This window comes from Sander lucioperca, chromosome 10 (assembly GCF_008315115.2).
Source record: "Sander lucioperca isolate FBNREF2018 chromosome 10, SLUC_FBN_1.2, whole genome shotgun sequence".
NCBI lineage: Eukaryota > Metazoa > Chordata > Actinopteri > Perciformes > Percidae > Sander > Sander lucioperca.
This window is the reverse complement of record NC_050182.1, coordinates 4,586,724-4,609,104: the sequence shown is the minus strand read 5'-3', so window position 1 is coordinate 4,609,104 and position 22,381 is coordinate 4,586,724. Positions and strand designations below refer to the sequence as shown.

At 42.5% G+C, this 22,381-nt stretch overlaps 1 protein-coding gene and 1 long non-coding RNA gene across 2 annotated transcripts in view; one reads left to right on the top strand and one right to left on the bottom strand.

Moving 5' to 3' along the window:
- The first annotated feature begins 5,462 nt into the window (after nucleotides 1-5,462).
- Nucleotides 5,463-19,189, top strand: LOC118496073. The gene is made up of 2 exons (XR_004898550.1): nucleotides 5,463-5,737; nucleotides 18,963-19,189. It is a non-coding gene; the product is annotated as an uncharacterized LOC118496073 (long non-coding RNA).
- plekhf2 (pleckstrin homology domain containing, family F (with FYVE domain) member 2) overlaps nucleotides 18,627-22,381 on the bottom strand; it is a 50,262-nt gene continuing 46,507 nt past the window's right edge. The window contains exon 2 of the mRNA XM_031319465.2: nucleotides 18,627-20,106. Within this exon, the coding sequence (XP_031175325.1) occupies nucleotides 19,361-20,095 (735 nt within the window). The 5' untranslated portion in view covers nucleotides 20,096-20,106 and the 3' untranslated portion in view covers nucleotides 18,627-19,360. The remainder of the gene's footprint in view (nucleotides 20,107-22,381) is intronic.

The following is a 22,381-nucleotide window of genomic DNA, read 5'->3' as shown; positions in this document are numbered from 1 at the left end:
GCACCAGCACTCTGCTAGTGGGGGGGGGCAGTGCATGGTCTGCACGTGAACTGCAGCGTCTCCAGCAACACAGAGCTGCCCGTGGACGCCTGTCTGTAAATAATGCTGGGAAAAAAACTATCGGCGAACGCAGCTGCCGCGTATCGGCTGGCGATACACGTAAAAATGCAAATATCGGCCCAATATATCGGTCTATCACTACTATCTATGTCTATACTTAGCGTTTTGTCAGGTCCTCCAACATCTAATCCGTTCATCCCTGACCTAACTAGTAAATGTTTAAAATTTTTGCTTGAAAAATGATGGGTTAACTTATTGGTTAATCGCCTAATTGTTATAGCTCTAGTGTTATTCTTAAACCATTAGCAACACTATAGAAAGCCTTCATGCAACTAAACAGCCTCATTTTGACCTAAACACCAAAACACCTAAAACTAAACTAGATTGAGTTCTTAGCAAACATGAATTTAAATGAATAATTTTTAAAACTCTGCACTTTTTGTGTGTGTCTGTGTGAGTGTGTGTGTGTGTGTGTTGGGAGGTTGCGAGGGCTAAACTGCAAAGAGACAAAAGTAAAGAGGCTTTTAAAAAGGACACGAGACAGTAATTATATTGACTGACAGAACACTGAGCCGTGAGGCTGAGATCTCTCATGGTCTAATAATGATCCCGGATCCATTATCTCTCAACGGTCTGAATGAGTGAGGACTATTTTCTGCTCTGTGACGTCTCGAATAAACAGCCTCTGAAACAGCCAGTGTATGTTTGTGAAAAGAGTTTAAATCTGACTCTCAGGAGGCTTTAAAAAGTTAAAAAGTGTGCAGAATATGGCTGCTGGCTGCCGAAGAGGCTGCTTTTTTGACTAAATTGGGGTCAAACTGAGAAAAATAGAGACTCGCTGAGATAATGGATTGCTGTCAGCTTTAGGAAAGTGTTCCCACCGTTTAGCCTGCAAACGACAAGAGGATGCAGCAAAAAACACACCACACAAAAGAGTTTGTGTGTCTGTCTCTGTGTGAGCTCCTGATTAGACTCCATTCTGCAGAGTGTGCAGTGGGGAGCTGAGCTGTGTCGTAATAACAGCTTTTATACAAAGAGTAATTTCATGCTTTAATGTGAAATGTTGGAGACACAGTTTGCTCCCACCTCAGTAACGACTCATTGTTAACTTGTCAAGTCTCTCAATTTACATATATTTGAAACAGCATTCACAAGGTTAATTTATATTTCAGGCTATTCTTTCGTGTCGCTTACGTGGCAAGGAGTGGGTTTGCAGGAGTGGGTGTTACCTTTCTTCTTCAGAGTTTTATAATGAATATATTTAACGTTGTTCAGAGTTGTTTTGATACCGACACTAACATCTGAAAAGCCTCCGATACTGCGGCGAGTACGCAAGACTATGCACTGATCTGATACAACGTAATTTAACCCGCCGGATATATATATTTTAACAGCTGTATACTACTAACTAAAACAACTGATATAATCTTCTGCCAGTGTTATTTTAACCAGCCACAGACGGCCAAAAAGAGAAGCCCCCACATACTGTATATGTTTTCATTGGTCGTTGCTAATAATAAAAGAGACAAAAGATTTCAGATGTTAGAATCTGAGCTTAATATCAAAACCATCTGTACTGGGCGGATGAATAAAATGTCGTCTTACTTTATTTGAACAATTTCTTGACAATTTCTAGAGCTGCAAAGATGAATCGATTCATTGTCAACTATTAAATTGATCGCTGTTGAACTATTGTGACAATCGATTAATCAAGTTTGAGTCATTTCTTACTGGAAAAAAAGTTCAAAAAAAATCGGAGATGTTTAACAGGATTTACTGGAAATAATTTGTATCATATGGAACTGAAAAGTCTGTTTAATATCTGAAATAAACGTGAAACTATTTCCAACTTCTGAGCCTTTTACTGATTGATACATTATCAGGGTTTCCCGCGGCACTTTGCAGTTTAGGCGGTACCCGAGAGCGCATAAGCGTGAGCATATCTGACGTATCTGCATGTTGACAGAGGGCGGAGCTCCGCCTGCGTGGTGAACCAACGTCAACTTTGTTAAAGTCGGGGCGGCCTCTAGCTCACCCAGTAAGAGCGTGCGCCCCATGTAGGCTGAGTCCTTTGCAGCGGGTTCGAAACCGACCTGCTGCCCTTTTCTGCGTGTCATCACCCATCTCGCTCCCACTTTCCTGTCTATCCACTGTCACTCTGAAATAAAGGGAAAAGCCCCCAAAAAATAATTTAAAAATAAAAAATAAAAAACTTTGTTAAAGTCACAGTGAGTCACGGCAATGCCAGTAAAGCGGTTGCAAGCGTGTTTACACTTTTCAAAACTCCACGCAGACAGTGTATATAACGGCGAGGTGAAAGTCATGTATGGGTTAACGTTAAAGCAGTTAGACACCGGCTGATAATCGGCCGTTGGACAGTCTGGCGAGGTCGGTGACTCGAGTCTGTTCGGTGTGTCCCGTGCCGTCGTCTGTTGGAGGAGCCGTCGGCCTTCATTTTGGCCGACCTGACATGCTCAGTCGGGGACAGGGCAGTCGGGACTCACCTGGAAATGGCGAGCGGGTAAGCCTCTCAAAATCTGACGAAAATCTTTTAAACTGACCTTTGTTGATCTGAAATGAAGACAGATTCAGCAACTGCACGGCCTATTTCTCTCTTAAAATGTTTTCAGAAACACGTTTCGGTGAACTATTTTAGTCCAATATGAGATCGTATTCTGAACGAGCCGCCATGACAGTCTGGCTGTGAATATCCGGAGAAACCAGACCCACGTGACGCGTTCGTCCAATCAGCTGCCCGTTTTCATTTTTGGGCGACAATACAGATTAGCGCCGCCTGCTGTTATGGAAACGTATTATGTCTTGTCTCTTCGGTGTGTTCTGAGTTTTTTGACCAACTCGGGGAGACTGATCCGTCCGACTGCCTTTTCTGCCAACGGTCGGCCGTCTGGTTAGTGTGTAACTGCCTTTAGACTTCCTCTGTTACAGGCAGGCACCACTGTGTTCACTATGCCCTACTGACTGACTGACAGGCTGAGGTTGTCAGTCGCCCCCCCCACCCTTAGTTGCAGCTTTACAGTATAAATTTCATGATATTATCTTAGCATGGAGCAAGTTTTTGGTTGCGGGGAACTTGTGGCCTGATAATGGCGCTTGAGGAAGCGTTAAGGCGTAAAATATAAAGTTATTATAGACCAAGGACCATATTATATAGTTATATGTTAATTATTTTAAAAAAAACGATGTGATGTGTTAAATATAAAAAGGTTTAAGGCTGCAGACTGTAACCGTAGCCCTGAAGATCAGACTGGGAGAGCTGATGATGTAGGAATGATATTAAATAAGCACTATGATTATGGTTATTATCCTCCATTACCAGCTGACTGATGGCTGCCTGCCTTGATTACCTGTCGCTCACTGACGCCGCCCGCACGCTGAACTGTAACGCTGAAGCACTGAGAGGAATAATCACCCATCTATTTCATGTTTTTTTACATCTTAAATACCATCACATATCATCAAGAGTGATCGTCTGAAGCTCAGAGAGAGTGTGTGTTAGGTTTAGGATCTACTGCTGTTAGTTCAGTGGGTATCAGGGTTTTTTGGTATTTTTGGGTATACCAAAAAAAAAAAAAACCCTCCTCCACGCAGTTACTAGTAGCCAAGGAGGACACGGAGGGTTAAAAAAAAACAAGAAGAAGAGGTCATTATCTTCACTCGAGCTTCTGCGCGGGAAAGTCGCCGGATGCCACAATCTTCTGAACATAGTCATACTGAGAAATACAGAGAGAGTTGTGGGGAGCGGATAGTCTTAATTAGCTTTGTAGCAACTCATTTGATTTGATTAGATTCAACTGTATTGTCATTGTGCAGAGTACAAGTACAAAGGCAACGAAATGCAGTTTGCGTCTAACCAGAAGTGCAAAAAAAGCAGACAGGACAAGAAATATATTGCAGTGTTATAAGAGCAGAATAAATATGGCTATGTAATATGAATAATGTATGAACATGTACAGATATGTGCAATGTAGTAGCAGTGACATTATACTAGTAGGAAGAATAATATAGATATATGCAGTGTAGCAGAATATATAATAAGAAAAACAGACTAAATATGGATATTCTGTATGAACCATATAGACAGATATGTACAGTATGTACAGCTATGTGCAGTGTGGTAATTGTCACCGGGATGCAGAGCTAGAGTTCATTTGGCAACGGCTTGAATATAACGGACGTTCATTACAGCAAAAAGTTACACTAAAGCTTTAAAATGCATAGATTTCTGTCAATTAATGTAACACAGAGACTCATTGCCTTTACTGTACGCGGAACGATCATGCCTACTGTTGTTGTAGTCACGCCCCAAAGGCCCATTCTGAACCAGGAAAAACCCATGTAAGATACACATTTAGTCAACAGTGTAAATATTAGGGGTGTAAATCACAAGTTTTTTCATGATACGATATTATATTGATTCTTTGGACAATGATACGAAATTTGCTGATATCACAAAGTCTGCCATTGTACGATTTCGATTTAATTCATTTTTCTAATCTTAACTAGTCATATTGTCGGCTAAACTTAACTGCAACGGCCGCTGAAAAGACCCTAACCTCACAGTGCTCTGTACCCGGCTCACAGTCACCTGTTCACGGCTAAATTTAAAGTGCTCATATTTTGCTTTTATACATCTTTTTTGTGCACATTATAGGTTTACAACGTGAAAAAGCCTAAAGTCCACCCCAAAGGGACTTACCATCTCCAACAGAAAACACTGTTCACAACCTGCTCCAAACAGCTCTATTGTAGTCCAGCCTTTACTTCAGAGACAAACGTGGTCACTTTGGAACACACGTTATAATGCTCACCTAGCTGCTAGCATGGCACGCCCTCATACTCTGCTTCTGACTGGCTAGCAGTACTTACTGCGCATGTGCGACTCCCAACAAAGATGGATCAGAAGTGAGAGGTCTCACTCTGTAGCTAAAACAGAGACCTGAACACAGGGTGAAAAGAGGAGCTGCAGCAATGTGCAGTACAACAAAAATATGGTGTTTTCTGAAAATTAAACCACATAAACCTATTCTGGTATAACCTCTAAATACAATTATGAACCTGAAAATGAGCATAATATGAGCACTTTAACAGTTAAGTCTACTAAACATGAAAGAGTATTTTCGGCACAACGCCGGCTGCAGTTGAGCAAATTGTGCTATGCACTGTTGGGTGGTTTAGTTATATACTTTATTACAATACCTTGTATTTTATATGCTGCTCATTATAGTTTTTAAAATTTCGATCTGCAAAGAAACTTATGTTACAGCTGTCAGATAAATGTAGGCTACTGGAGCTAAAAGTATAAATTAGTAGTAGGGTGATTTCAGGTAAAATGGGCCATCAGGTAAAATGGGCCATTTAAGGTTTAGGGGTCCCAGCCTTAACCCACTGAGGTAAAATGGGCAACATGGTTTCAGCTAAAATGGGCCATCATCTGTGTCACTCACAAACACACATACACGTGTTTGAGTGTGTGTGTGTGTGTGTGTGTGTGTGTACGTACGTGCGTACACACACACACACACACACACACACACACACACGCACCATGACCCCCCCCCAACAGTAATAATGGTAGTAGATATTTCATTTACAGTGAGTATGGCAAACGAGAAGGAAGCGAGAGGAGAGGAGAGAGGGAGAAGGAAAGAGAGAGGAAGTGAGAGGAGGAGGAAGGATGAGAGAGGAGACAAGCAGAGGAGACAGGAAGTGAGAGAACAGGTGAGGAGAAAGGAATGCAGAGGAAATGAGAGGAGACAGAAAGAGAGAAAAGAGAGGAGGAGCAAGGACCAGAGAGGAAAGGATACAAAGATAAAACAGGGAGGGAAAGGAAGGCCAAACAACTACAATCTGTGGAAAGAGGAGAGGATGAAGGGGGCCTTAGATGAATACAGGGAGGGGAAAAAAGCAGGGCAAGAGAAGCAAATCACCTTGAAAAGTCTGCAACACCCACTATGGTGACCCAACTGACCATAAGGCTACTGAGCAGGGTAAAATGTGATCCATGTTCTGCCTGGTTTCATGAGAGCTGTGGTGAAGAGAATGGTGTCTGTGATGACGATGGTTTCACTGGCAACGACTGTGTTTGAACCACTGACATCAGTTCACTGATCTATGCTGTTCCAAAATGGCCTTTTTTTAAATTGTACACTTCAATATGTGGGTTTGCACCCAAAATGTTTTTTTTTTTAATGGCACATTAATGTGTTTGTTTAATGCAGTTTAAATGTTATGTGGCTGTATAAGCAACTGTGTTTTAAAATTAAAATTGATGATAAATTACTATTTTCCTTTGCAGTTTGACTGGCCCATTTTACCTTAAACTGCTCATGCAAAAAAAAAGTTGGCACAGCTGATGTTTCAAGAACTGTAGGGCCTAAATAATTATATTTTATTACATTATTTCAACACAGAATTATCAAAAACAGTCATTATTAATCATATAAACACATGGAAAAGGCATATATGGTATTGTATTATTTACCCAAACGATTTACCAAAAAGTGGCCCAATTTAGCTGGGCCACTTGACAATGATCAACGACAAACTGCTCATTAATGCTAGCTAAATCAAGAGTTAACATTAATAGGCGTCTTTTACCTTAAGGTGTTTTGTTGCTTCCAACTTGAGGACACTGCGGCCCTCTGAGCAGGTCTTATCCGGCAGCCATATGACAAAGTCCCGATTCGTCTTGGTTCATACCTGCCGGCTAGCTAGGTGGTGGTTGTAGCTAAGCTAGCTAATTAGCATTAGCTAGCTGTTAGCAGGTGGGGCAGGTGAGTTGATTGCGGCCGCTGTTATGTTAGCATCAACATTAGCTCCAGAGTGTACGACGACGTGTCACTAAAATCTTCGTTTCTCTCTTTAAAGTCACTGTTGCAGCAGTCTGTTTCTTCATTTGCTTGTTTTATATAATTAATACGTTGTGAAGTTTTTGTGTTTCTAGAAACGATAGTTTGTTTAGGTTTAACCCGCCAACTGCCACCAAAGTCTTCTCCTATCGCCACCTACTGTAACCTGTAAATGTGAAGACAAGTCGATTTCTAAGTGACTGACAACCAGTGGTGGAAAAGTACTCAGATCTTTTTAAGTTAAGTAAAAGTAGTAATACCACAGTTTAGAAATACTCTGGTACAAGCAAACGTCCCGAATCCTGTATTTTACTTTAGTGAAAGTACAAAAGTTAGCATATCCATGTGTACTTGTCTTGATATTATGTCTTATTTGTATATTATGTTGACATGTGCCTATATGTACTGTATATTGTTGTCTCTATTGTACATTATGTGTCTATATTACTATTTGTCTACTTAATGTCTACTACTACATGTCTATTTGTTGAATGTAGAGAGTTAACACCTACCAAAGTCAAATTCCTTGTGTATGTAAGTATACCTGGCCAATACAACTGATTCTGATATGTAACATAATATACCTAAAAGTACTCATCATGCAGAATGACCCATTTGCAATGCTTTAAAAGAAAATAGGTGACATTTTGTTTTTGTATTTTCGTTTGATGCCAATATTCTCTTAGTTAATTAATTAAACATTTCCAAGTAACTTCATCTGCTTAGAATTTCCCCCGTGAGCCAACTTCAGTAGCATGGATGTGGAAACTTCCAGCTGTGTCAGAAGTACCTGATATATTATTAATATGCAATTAATATTAAATACTTCATGATGGGTTTGGGAATTGGGATTTGTTTTGAAGAAGCAATTCAGTCTGTTTCGCACTTTAACTATTAAATATTATTTTAACACTATACTAATTTATTCATCATCGAGACGTCCCTTAAAGTATCTCTTGGATTTCTCTTTAATATTGATGCTCTAATTCAGATGACTGAGTCTGCCGGACTGATTCCTATAAAGTTTATTATATAAAGCAACTGATTGTGATATTATAAAACAAAAACTATATCAAAATCCATTTTTTAAAAGGTAGATGTTCGATACCACAGATACATTTTGTGTTGGTCTCGGTCCAACGAGACTGTCTCTCCTCCCCCCGAAAAACGCTCCTATAGGTTGTTTGTTTAAGCAGCAATTACGACTCATATTTATGTTTTTAGTGGTGGCGCCCTCTAGTGGCCGTAGTAGATATGACGGGAGCATAGCAGGAAGTAAGGAGTGCCAAATTCCACAAAGGGAGGCAGGTTGGGATAGCGGATGGGTCGCGAATTTACAAATCCTACTATGGCCACGCCAAGACCCGGCCTACTATTGGCCAGGCGTCCATGCTTACGCAAGGTAACGTAACCCGATTTGTACAGGTCCTATCCCCTGACCAATCGGTTATCCTAACCTTAACCACTCGAGGTGCTATTGAAGAGCTGCTATTGGCGTGGCCATATTAGGATTCGTAAATTCGCGGACGGGTCAAACAAACAAAGACAGGATTTTGTTTTTCACCCCAGGAGATCAGGATTCAGGTCTTGTTCTTGTCCCCGCGTGCCACTTAAACGTATATTTTATAACCCCACACACAATCTTTCCCAAACCAAGTAGTTTTACCCTGCACGTTAAAAAGGGATGGCAAGAATCCCGACAAAATCTGAGCAAAATTGGGTTCAATTCAATTCAATTTTTCTTATAGTATCAAATCATAACAGGAGTTATTTCGAGACATTTACAGATAGAGTAGGTCTAGACCACACTCTATAATTTACAAAGCCCCAACAATTCCAGTAATTCCCATAAGACCGAGCATTTGGTGCGACAGTGGCGAGGAAAAACTCCCTTTTTTTACCTCGGACAGACCCAGTAATTAAGCGATCTTTCTTCTCGAGACGAGCTGAATGAAGACAACAGTCCGGCTTTAAGCAAATAATTATTTATATATAATACATACTTAAAGATTTCTGAAGGAATTAGAATTAAACAATGATATGCTGGGTTACATTCTGATTGAAGCCCTTTGATTTTTTTTTTTTTTTTTAGAAGCTTTTTAAAAAGAAATAAAATGAAACTAAAAAAACAACACCACCGACAATGGCATCGTCAAAAAGCAACAGAGAGAACATTAGATCCATGAGACAGGTGTGAGCGGCTCACACAAACAGAAAAACTAAATTATAGTAAAACCCCCACAATGATCTTTCTTTCAGCTGTTAACAGCCGGTCTCCTCGTTACATCGTTTCCTCAACACATCTCAGGATCTGCAGCTTTCATTTTATGTGTTTAATGTGTTTTTATGTGTGTGTTTCGGAGTCACAGTGTGAGGACAGAGCTTCAACGTGTCTGAATTTAACAAACAGTCACATGTTCAGCTGGAGAAAAACAACTTATTTACACTTTCGCAATTTGCAGACTACCCCGTTAAAGTTTTAAGAGTTTTTTTTCGGTTCCACTTTACTTGAAGGTATCTAAGACACACAGTGCCACGTGTTCATGACAGTGTCACGTGTTCATGACAGCGTCATGTCACTAACTATGTAGTTACCTTCAAGTAAAGTGTTACTGTTTTTTCTTATGGGATGCGAGGGTCAAAGGAAAGAGGGTCGTATGCCGTATGGATTATAAAACACCACATGGACTTTCTTGTAGAATATTGTGCTATGATAAAATTGACTTGACTTGATTCAGTGCGTTTACATGCAATTTAAAAACTTGATTATATAATAATTTAATAATAATTTATACTGTTTATTGATCCCCAGTGGGGAAATTACAATTTACACTCTGTGTAGAAATCACTACACACAGGCCTGAAATACACACACACACATGCTCAGGACCTATTCATGCACAAATGGAGAGATGTCAGAGTGAGTGGGCTGCCAGTGCTGGACCAGCGCCCTGAGCGGTTGGGGGGGGGGTACGGTGCCTTGCTCAAGAGCACCTGGCAGTGCCCAGGAGGTGAACTGGCATATTCGGGTTAAGGCAGTACCCCGGCTAAAATCTGAGTTCTCATACCTCTGTTAACAGGAGAAAAAAAAAGGCCCATCTAGGGACGTGCATTGCAAATTAGCTTAGGCTATAAATGCTGTGGTGTGTGGCGTAGGTGTATGCATACTTGTCCTTGTATAAATAAACTAGATAACTCTTTTAGTAACCGGGGGGGTATTCGTGCATGAATACACCTTCGCTGAGGTAAGCTCGGGTTGCACGTCTGCACATGCTCCGTAGGTCCTAACACACCCAAACACAATCTGCCGACTCTTTTTATGCTTTTCAGCGGCGATCCGGAAAGAAAATCTGCAGTTTTTCTGCTCAAGTTGGAGATGTGTTAACATTCACAGTTTTATTTGAATTTGTTTAAAATCTGCAGACAATCGGCATAAATCTGCGTCTGCAGATTCAGTGCAGTGTTTTTTTAAACCGGAAATAGAAGAGAGCAGTTGGAAGCAACGGCGCCAAACACAACAGCAACACAAGCTTTAAATCTTTAAACCTTTAAACCAACGGAGGACTTCGCAATGGCAAGTACAACCAAGAATATTCATTTCTGGACAGACGAGGAGAAACGTTTTTTTTTAATTTATTTTTTCTTCCCTTGCTTTCAAAGTTGTGATTTTGACAAAGGTCAACCGGAAGAAAAAGCCTTAATCCCACCAGTTGTACACTGACAGAGCGCCACCAACTGTACCGGAGGTGGAGTTAGTCCCGTAATTCTCCCATTCTTCCCCGATCATAAATACGGGGAGAACTGGCAGAACCCAGTTACTGCTGTGCATGTAAATGCACCATTATTGACTTGCAGTCTTTGTCCTGCACATGGGTACTTGTGAAAAGCAGATTAGAAACCTGTGCTGCATCTTATAGCCCTTAAATTGCCTCCCTGACTCCTCCACCTGCCTCCCTTCCTCTTGCGTCTTAGTCCCTCCCACCGAGGAGGCACGGGAGAGACGCGAGGAAATAATCAGAGAGAAGCAATGAGCAAATGTGTTTGAGTGATGAGACGTCTTTTCCTCTAAAGCATCACATTAATTCGTCAGCTGTTTGGGCAGTTAGCAACTCCTTCAGCTGCACGGCTTCCAGGAAGGCAGCTCTCATGTCTCCTCGCCTATAGCTCCTCGATGCTCGCTCCTCGCTCCTCAGGGCGGAAATAAGAGCTTTGAGACGGCCTTCACCGAGGAGGGACAGAACAACTTCCGGTTCAGCCGAGGAGTAGGGTTGGGTACCGAAACCCGGTTCCACTATGGAACGTGCTGAAATATTTTCCCTCTGTCGCTCCGAAACGGATATCACACTTTCTCTGTAGTCTACCGTTAGCTAGCCACCGTAAATGTAGGCTACTTTTAAAATGCCTTATTTTCCCTCTGGGCTCACCAAAACGGACGTAAAAGCATATTAACCACTCACTGCACGTGACCACTAGTAAACACATTACAGTTGCTCTGCTAGTCTATCGCTAGCTAGCTAGCTTTTAGTGCATTTAAAATGCCTAAAGCGAAGCGGTCGAAAGAGTGGCTGTATTTCACAGCCACGGCTTCCGACATCGACAACAAATGTTTGTTTTTCAAGAATTGGTTTAGGAATCTGAATCGTTTTAAAAGTACCAGTTCGGCATCAGAATCGTAAAAATCCAAACGGTACCCAAACCTGCCGAGGAGGCGAGGAGCTATCACATAAGCGACACGAGATGTACCCCTGGTTACCTAATCCGGTTCGTCTTACTTGACGTTTAACAGATCAGCTCACTGCAGACTGCAGTCGACTGTAAGCGGGTTACTTCAGTTCATGTAAACACACTGAATCAGAGTTCAAGCCGCCCAGCCTGTGGAAAAATCAGCTGTTGTTGCTGAACCTGTCTGAAGGAAACAGGGCATTAAAATACAGACGGGGTGGCAGATGGAGACGGGTTAAAGATCTTTGTTTGAGTGATCTGATATCGATTAATAAAATCCCCACATCTTTTATCTTTAATCTTTTAAAAATGCTTTTCCTGTCACGTAAAAAGTACTTTTAAACAAAACTTTTTGGGAGTTTATTCTTAATGTAAACTAGAGCTGCAACGATTAACTGATTAGTTGTCAACTATTAAATTAATCGATTAATCAGTTTGAGTCATTATTTTATGAATTAAGAGTCAAACTTCTCTGATGTCAGCTTGTTAAATGTGAATATTGTTCTAGTTTCTTCTCTCCTCTGTGACAGTAATCTGAATATCTTTGAGTTGAGGACACAACGAGACATTTGAGGACGTCATCTTGGGCTTTTTGGGAAACACTGATCCACATTTTTCACCATTTTAGAGAATCGGGAACATACTCCACAGATCAATCGACTGAAAATGATCGTTAGTTGCAGCCGTAACGTTAACATGAACTTGGTGCGTTATAAAACTTATTTGAGGGTCGCTTCTCGCTTGTACAATTTACATCATAAGTTCTCTGAGAATCTTTTATATCTGCGCTAAATTGATATAGTAACTGAAATTTCCCTAACGTAATTGATACAGAATCGAAAACGTAATCCAAATGGTAAACCCATCAGCACCAGAGACAAGGGGGCACACACATGACCGTCAACAACTTCCTCTGATTTAACTGGACGATTTTGCGTTTAATCACATCACTAATAAAACGAATGAGGATCCTAAAGGACTATAAAACAGAGCTGCGTGTAAAACATGAAACCGCCCTAGTTACAGAGTGTCTGCCCTGCTGCTCGGGTGAGAGTGAACAAGCTGCAGATGCTGCTGAGATGTGACGGACGAGAAGAGGAAAAAGAGGAGAGGAGAGAGGAGACTGAGCACAGACAGACTTGTAACAGCGTCATTTCAGAACTGATCAGAACTGTACAAACAAACACACCCTAACAAGAAAAATCAAAAAAATCAACCAGGATTAAAACATTTTATTCATTTTTAATTCATTTTCTCTGTGGATGTGACGGTATGAAGAAGTCATAACTCAACCTGGATCAAAGTCAATGTGCCAACTTTGTTAAGTGCAACCCACAGCAAACCGGAGGCCCAAGTCCTCCGTATCAGCCACAGCGAGTATAAGGACAGCTGGTTAGTGATCATCAGCATGTTCACTTTTCTAACCACTAAGGTAGGGCCGCCCACTTTTTAGTCCATTAGTCAACTCATCGGCAGTAGTCGACTAAGATTGCGACTGTCCATTAGTCATTTCTTTATACTTTTATTGAGTTTTTTCCAAGAAACTTATGAGGGCATCTCTAGTGAATACCAGATTTAAAGAGGAACTTTTGCGTGAGTCTTTCAGAAAGTTTTTACAGATCTGTCGATTAAAGCTTTAGTGCGTAACTTTTTGATATTAATTAACGTTGCTTCAATGAGTTGCTACAAAGCCTAAGACTATCAGCTCCCCACAACTCTCTCTGGATTTCTCAGTATGACTATTTTCAGAAGATTATGGCGTCCGGTGACTTTCCCGCGCAGAAACTCGAGTGAAGATAATGACCTCTTCTGAAGAGTCCGTCATGTTTTTATAATCCTCCGTGTCCTCCTTGGCTACTAGCAACAGCGTGGAGGAGGGGGGGGGGGAATGCTGCGAGATCACAGAAGGCTTGTATCATGTGAACACGGCGACAGTTTTGTTGTCATTACTTAGAATTCCTCACGGGGGGCGACAGAAACTACGCACTATAGCTTTAAATCAACCATCAACCATCAACCAACATCTATTAGTCGGCAAAATCACACTGAGAATTTCTTAAGTCAAGGACAGCCCTACGCTTTTGCTGCGGCGACATAAAACTCTGAACTTTAAATGTGTAAAAAAATCAAAAAGACATACAAAGAAAAGGATCCCTTTCTTCTCCCTGTTCTGCAGCTTTGAGTTGCAGTTCATACGAGGCGTTTGCTTACCGCCATCACCCCCGTCGAAACCACGCAAGTAAGCGCCTGCGTAGAAAGATGACGCTCGGACTGCTTACAGTCAAAAATGTAGATGAACATCTGGAGACGCTCGTAGAAGTGACTCCTAAATGCAACGTGTCTGTTCCCCTGTCTGATCTCAGGTAAAGCTGCAAAGATGAAGTGATTAGTTTTCAACTATTAAACTAATTGGCAACTATTTTGATAATTGATTAATCTGTTTGAGTCACTTTTTTTATGAAAACAAGCCTAAAGGCCGTTTTATGCTTCTGCGTCGAATCAACGGCGTACCCCCGCAGACCCCTCTGCTTCTACGCCGTAGCCTGACGTGCACCTCTCGAAAAATTTAACTACACGTCGCAGTGACGCACGTCGCTCGGCCGTGTCTTGGTAGCGTTGCATTTCCCCCCCGACTCATGTCCTGGTTCTCCTTCTCCGTAAACAACATGAAATCAAGGAGAGGGTTAACTTCTCCTGCTACAGATTTTCCACCGTGGTCAGAAAGAACAGGGGAGACACTCTGTTTCTCTCACTATATGACGGCTACGGAGAAAGCTCTGCGTGGAGCCTCCGCAGAACCATAAAACAGGCTTAAGGCTGTGTTCATATTTGCCGTTTTTTTTTTTTTTTTTAAACCTGCCAGCGTCTTTTACATTATAATCTTGTGGAGTAAACCGTGTTTTCAAAAAAGTCCTGAGCGCTGTTTTAAACGCCAACGCTGGCTTTTTTTCTACAGCTCGGAGCGTCTTTTTGAAGTTGAAAAAAGTTCAACTTTTTGGCAGCCGACCAATGACAAGCGGAGTAGCTGGACCTGTCGTTTCCATAACAACAAGAAAAAAAATGGAGTCGGAGTAAAGCGAGTGATACGGTATGACCTGTACAGGAACTCGCTTTGTTCTATCTAACGTTAACTCCTCTCTCTCTGTTCCTTCTCTAGCTCGCTCCACCACTTTGTTGTATGTAACGTTAGCACCTCTCCACATAACGCTTTAGCTAGGATACTGTAGCAGTAGCTGTTGTTATAGCAACAAGATGCTTTCGGCTGCTTTTTGGAATAAAAATGCTGCCAGCTTCTTTTTTTCACTAGAAAAGCGCCCTGGTCAACTTTTTCTTGTCAAAAAAGACGCCAAGTGTGAACCTAAAACGCAACTAGTGTGAAAAATTAGCACTTTTTGCTTCAATAATATTATTTTTAACTCCTCAACAGATTGTATTAATCGGTCAAAGTTATTTTTGTCGGTGAGGAGCTAATCATTACATCCCTAGACACTAGAAGAGGTTATCTTTCAAATACAGCATCATGCATTTTAGCCTCAGCGTTTTCTGTTCCTTTGGGTATGCCAAATAAGCAAATATATCCCCCTCCAAAAAAAAAAGGGTGGGTGTTTAAAGATTAAAATCTCTTTCTGGAAAGAAAGTAGATTAATTAATTGCACATAAATACAACAACTTCAGACTAAATTAATCATTTATTAAAAAGGTTTTGGCTCCAATTATCCAACTTTTAAGACTGTAATCACACAGTTGAAAGATTTAGGCCTTTAAAAAAAGGAATGAAACTCTTCACGGGGTCACCGGGAAGAGAAACTCTGGCTGAATCTGATCTGTGAGAGCAACTGAACCTGAAGTAGTTCACCATAATTCACCCAAAGCCGCTTTTTCAGTTCCTGGTTCAGTCACTTATCACATGATTGTGGTCACACGCTAACTGTGGAAAGTAAAAAGAAAGTTCTAGTGCAGCAAAATAGGAAGCGAAGGACGGCCATGTAGGCGTGTTTTTGGCAGAGACTGTGGAGAGAAAGCTCCTGCGAGGGTTCAGACAGGGGGTACGTTTGTTTTGTGACACGGCGTGGTCCTCTGACCTCAGAGCAGCGGGTGGAGGAGTCACCGACAGGACGACGACGCACGCGCTGACTTGTTTCTTTCCAGTAAAAGCAAACCACCTCAACTACTGAACAAGGAGGAATTACACAGACTATGATGCAAGACAAGAGCGTGATTACAATTACTGATGATCACATTTTATTTCATACACTGGATGCATCAACCGAGTATTGTTCCCCATGTTTTTGGGTCGATGTGACTGATGGGAACAACAACTTTTGAAATTGGTCCAGTATTAAAGCAGACCACTGCAGTCGGCAGCGTCAAAACAAGCTGCAGTGTAACGTTAAAGAGCAATTCCCGTCCACTAAAAGTTCTGTTTTTGCTGCTGACAGACTCAGATTATTATTCTAAGTGTCTGACAACATTATAGAAAGGATCCTACAGAGATAGACCTTTTTGTTAAGGAGTAAGATCCTTTTTGTTTAACACGAAACCCCTCGCAAATCGCTGTCGCCACACCCACCAGACTCCATTTAAATAATCAGTAATTTTATCATCATAAAACACACTTCATTCAAAGTCGGCAGAAACAAAATAAAACTATCAAAAGCCGTCTTGATTCGTCTTTCCACTGTTCCAACAATCACCACTCTGGTTTGGTTGAAATAAACTCTTAATTCACCCATTTACATGTGAAAATATGCTGGCTCTATACACGCTAAAAGTGCTGATTATTTACATGGAGTCTGGTGGGTTTGGTGATGGTGATTTCGGGGCAGTTTCAAGTTAAACAAAAAGGATCTTCCTCTTTAACAGAAAGGTCTATCTCAGGGGCGACCTCTAGCTCACCCAGTAAGAGCGTGCGCCCCATGTAGGCAGCGGCCTGGGTTCGAATCCGACCCGCGGCCCTTTGCTGCGTGTCATCCCCCATCTCCTCCACCTTTCCTGTCTATCCACTGTCACTCTGAAATAAAGGGGGAAAAAAATAGCTCTATCTCTGTAGGGATCCTTTCCATAATGTTGTCAGACACTCAGAATAATAATCTGAGCCTGTCAGTGGCAACAACAGAACTTTTAGTAGACGCTAATTGACGGTGAACATTTGCCCTGAAGGGTTAAAATTGCCTCCCGGCTCACGACTGCTGGTTACAAGGTTGTTGCTCCAAACTGGACCAATTTCAAAGATGTGTATTCACATTAGTCATCAACGAATGGAAAATATGTTCCATACTGTTGGGGGACGACAAAATGACCCTTAAAGAAGCCCAAACAAATCAACTGCTGCTCTCTACGCTCTGTTAATTACATTAAATTAAAAGTAAAAGACGAATAGGAGGAAACTTCTTCTCTTTTTTAAACATTTAGGCCTCTTCCACTACAGGAACTTAACGTGCAGACACAATAATCCTGATTCAGAATATCTGAAGTGTTTTATGAAGCCTTGTTGTGCAATTGTTTGTGGATTTTGTGGACAGTGTTGGAGAGTACGTGCAGTAAGTGAATGTCCCACTATCGTTTGGGTACATTGGTATTAAACACAGAATCATGCAGAGAGGAGACAGAATTGCTCAGAAATGTTTACCGACTGAACTGCACTGCACTCGGCTGCCAAACATCACTACAAAAATAATGACGATGAGATATTTTTACATACGAAAACATTCTGGTACGTAAAATGAACACAAGGAACAGGAAGGAGAACCAGGTCTAGGTTTTGGGAAACTCCAGATTACGGGTTGTTAAATTAACGTAGTGAAAAAATAAAAACTCAATCTGAAACCCACAGCCTGACTATTTAACAACTCAGGCTGTGTTCACACTTGGCGTCTTTTTTTTAAAGCTGCCAGCGTCTGTTTTTACAACATAATCCTGTGGAGTAAACCGTGCTCTGAGCGCTTTTTTAAAACGCCACCACCGACTTGTTTTTTTGAAGCTCGGAGCGTCTTTTTGAAGTTCAAAAAAGTTTTTTTAAAACGCCCTAAGCCAAGCGCTTTTTTGACAGCCGACCAATGACAAGCGGAGTAGCCAGACCTGTTGTTTCCATAACAACAAGAAAAAATGGAGTCAGAGCACAGCGAGTGATACGGTATGACGGGGGTGCTCCTTGTCCCTGTACACGGAGCACCGCGCTCTCTCTCTGTTCTTCTCTAGCTCGCTCCACCACTTTGTTTTAGCTAACGTTAGCACCTCTCTCTCTCTGTTCTTTCTCTAGCTCGCTCCACCACTTTGTTTTAGCTAACGTTAGCACCTCTCTCTCTCTCTGTTCTTTCTCTAGCTCGCTCCACCACTTTGTTTTAGCTAACGTTAGCACCTCTCTCTCTCTGTTCTTTCTCTAGCTCGCTCCACCACTTTGTTTTAGCTAACGTTAGCACCTCTCTCTCTCTGTTCTTTCTCTAGCTCGCTCCACCACTTTGTTTTAGCTAACGTTAGCACCGCTCCACATAGCGCTCTAGGATACCGTAGCAGTAGCTGTTGTTATAGCAACAAAAGACGCTCTCGGCTGCTTTTTGGAATAAAAACGCTGCCAGCTTCTTCTTTTTTCACTACAAATGCACCGTAGTCAACTTTTTCTTGTCAAAAAAGACGCCAAGTGTGAACATAGCCTCAAACTAATTTAAGAGTCAGTGGTTGACGGGTTAGTGCGAGTGTCTTTCCAATCGTCTGGCAGAAGTCCCAAATGAACTCTTCCCGTCTGTCGGCTGGTTGCTGATCTCCCTGCTCTTCTGTTTGCAGCAGCAGCACACGCACACAAAACCAAACACCTCCATCCTGTGTAATGTGTTTCATGAAGTCCCTGTTGTTTTTTTGCAGCCTGGATACATTAACAAATCCCTTTTTTCTTACTGAAAGCTGAGCTGAAGTTTCTACAAGGCACTAAGTGACGTCATAGACAAAAGGTAGAGTTAGTTTTTTGGGCAGTGAGAAAAACTCACTGTGAGAAACTTCAGCTGATTTGTCAGAAGCAACTATATTAGCTCTGGGTTTAGAGTAATATCTACATGTTATTTATAATCAAAAAGGGGATCTTGACATTTTTGCATGAGACAAATTTACAAAATAGGGAAGAAAAATACCAAACTATGTAGTACAAAAAAACTCCTGTTTGGTGTCATACCTGAAGGACAGAGGAGATAAAGGTTAGAGCCCAAAACATTAGCTTTCCCTGCAGAAATGACAAGCAATCACCTTGTTTAGTTCAACGAAATAAAAACTGAGAAAAATAGAGTGAAAAAAGAAGCCTCTTAGACGAAATTAACTTAAGAGGAGAGAGAGAAGGGGGGAGGGTGTTTCTCATTAGCACCATTGTGTTCTGTAGTGACCGATCGCAGCCTAATCAATCAAGAGTCCAAAGAGAGACGGGCGGGACGGAGCGGAGTGGGAGCGATGAAGAGTCAGTCTGTCTCCCAGAGCTCTGCCGGTCGCCTGGGTAATTCCACATTTCATTGTCTGAATCGCGGTTCTCAGGAAAATACGTATCCATGCTGGAATTAGAGGGGAAAAAAACTAAAAAATATTTTGGTTTGAAGTGAATTAAAATATTAATCCTCGGAGACGGAGCATGATCCGATGATCTGGGAGGAGAAAGAAAACAAAAGAAAGGAAGTATTTCCTCTTCGCCGTGGTGGGGTTGGGGGGTTGGGGGGGTGGGGGTGGTTTGTTCCTCAGTCGCTGCTGTCGTCGTCGTCGTCGTCGTCCGACAGGTTGTTGAACTTTGACCCGAGCCGGCTGATGGAGTCCGAGCGCTGTGCCAGGCCGCCCGACGTCAGCTGCACGTAGCAGTACTCGCAGACGCGGACCGGTTTGGACGACTGGCTGGGCAGCAGGTGCTTCTTCTCCGAGCACGGCCCGCACACCACGTAGCCGCACTTCCTGCAGTGGTGGCGGCGGCTGACTGGCGTGAACTTCACCTTCTGGCAGCGCATGCACACCGTCGCCTCCGAGTCGGGCACCCACACGGCGGCGTGCTCGCCCGTCGGGGCCTTGCCGCTCTTCTGCAGCAGGTCGCCCACGCACTTCCCGATGTGGTTCATCCACTCGGACTTCTCGGTGGCGGTGGCGGCGTACACGGCGAAGGACTTGGTGGGCGTCTTGATGAGCCAGCCGTTGTGCAGGTCGCCCTCGTCCGGCACCGTGTCGATGGTGACGCTCTCCAGCGGGATGATGTGCTGCTTGTTGTACTTCTTCTTCTGGATGACGATGTTGCCGTAGACCAGGATGTCGTTGAAGAGGAAGAACTGCCGCGCCTTGGGCTTCTTGCGGCAGAGTTTGGTGAGGACGCCCTCGCCAATCAGCACGCGGCCGGGGATGGCGAGCGGCTGGCCCGCCGCGCCGAAGCAGCCCTCCACCACGCCGATCCGCTTGGAGTTGGCCTCGCTGTTCGCAAGCCGGTCCACCATCTTCACCTCTCCTGGAAGGAAACGGACAGAGAGGAAAGTTTGAGGGAAAAAAAACATTTCTTTTGTTGAAATGAAATGAGTCAAGGTGATATTAACTTAAATACATATTTATCACGAGTTACTGCTATGCAAATAAAAAAACTCAAAGACACAAGACTGTCCTGCTGTGCTGACAGTAAACTTAAAGAGCTCATATTATGCTTTTTTGGCTTTTTCCCTTTCCTTTATTGTGTTATATATCTTTTTTGTGCACGTTATAGGTTTACAAAGGTGACAAAGTCCCCAAAGGGACTTACCATCTCCAACAGAAAACACTGTTCACAAACTGCTCCAAACAGCTCTATTGTAGTCCAGCCTTTACTTCAGAGACAAACGTGGTCACTTTGGAACACACGTTATAATGCTCACCTAGCTGCTAGCAGGACACGCCCTCATACTCTGCTTCTGACTGGCTAGTAGTCCTTACCTAGGTACTGTCAGGGCACGCCCTCATACTCTGCTTCTGACTGGCTAGTAGTCCTTACCTAGGTACTGTCAGGGCACGCCCTCATACTCTGCTTCTGACTGGCTAGTAGTCCTTACCTAGCTACTGTCAGGGCACGCCCTCATACTCTGCTTCTGACTGGCTAGTAGTCCTTAACTAGGTACTGTCAGGGCACGCCCTCATACTCTGCTTCTGAATGGCTAGTAGTCCTTAACTAGGTACTGTCAGGGCACGCCCTCATACTCTGCTTCTGACTGGCTAGTAGTCCTTACTTAGCTACTGCACATGTGCGACTCCCAACAAAGATGGAACAGAAGTGCTCAAGTTCAAGTTAAGTTATTACGTTGGTTGCTACAACAATCTCTTAATGCTTGGCTCGTGACACAGTGACAGTGATGCCCGGTTTATCTCACAAGACATAGCTAAGTTACCGTATGCAACACTTGAAATGCAACGATGCATCTGTAACTTATTCTTTTATTGTAAATGAATGGTTTTCTGTCTGAGAAACATTCATCGCAACTGTATGACCTCCCCATAACGCTAACTCAGTTACACAGTGGGCAATACAGCAGCGTAAAGAAAAGACCTTTACGACAGCAGGCGTGGTAAACACACTAGCGCTTGTGTCCGAAGCGACCGCTAGAATCAACACAAAGTGAAAGTTACACATAGCCACTTTGCTGACCCCTGATATAGACAGAGCCATACTAACAAATAGTGTTCGGTGCATCAGCCAAAAACATTTGGTTTGTTGGGATTGTGAGGTCGGCATGCTGCACACCTCGCCACCAAATCCACACGGAGAAACTCCTGAACATTTACAAGCTTTTATATCCTCTTCTATTTGTAATTTGTTAACAGGCACAGTCTGAAAACCCAACCTTGTTCTCAGCATGCGTGTTCTTGTAGGCTAAATAAAAAGGTTTCCTATTAAATGACTCCACTTCTGAAGCCTTCAAATCAAATGTAAGACGGAAGAGCAAACAGCAGGAGGTTTCTCTGCTGCGACCGACGACCAGCCCCTCAGGTTTTTTCTAGCAGCACGTCGCAGGAGGTCAAAGGTCACCGATGATGGATATGGAAATGTGCTGGCGCTCTGTGGCGAGACCCGGGGGTCGATTACAGACCTGTGACCTCAGAAAGATGCTCACAGGCACAGCGATGATGTTGTACACAGGGTCGTCGTGTATAGACGCAAACACAAGGCGAACAGATACACACAACCCCGCGAGTGAAGTTCATTCTGTCATTCTTCACTTTTATTTGAGGTGAAGCTCTTTTTTTTAGATCAACGCTGACTTGTGTATTCAAACGTAAGTGGAGTGGACAAAATAATGCCTTTTGATAATGCACTTCAACCCCAAAGGAGAGCCTAAAATGTTAGAAATCAGCTCCTCTAAAGAAACGCCAACAACACCTGAAGAGTGTGGGCTTCCGAAAGGTGCTATTGATTATAGGACTGTTCAACCTAATGATACATTTTAAGATGCATGCTTGCAAAGTTGAGCCTAATCAAATAAACTGATGTACCCATGTATTAAACAGTGGACGTTAGATGTACCCATGTATTAAACAGTGGACGTTACACAGATTAAAAGCAGATTTGCGGATACTTCTTAACTTGAACGTAACCAAAGGTCTGTCCATTAGGGCTGCAGCTATAACGATCATTTTCATTATTAATGTTAGTCATTTTTATTGATCAATCGGTCGATTATATATACGTCAATAAAACGTCAGAAAATGTTGAAATGGGGATCAGTGTTTCCCAAAAAGCCCAAGATGACGTCCTCAAATGT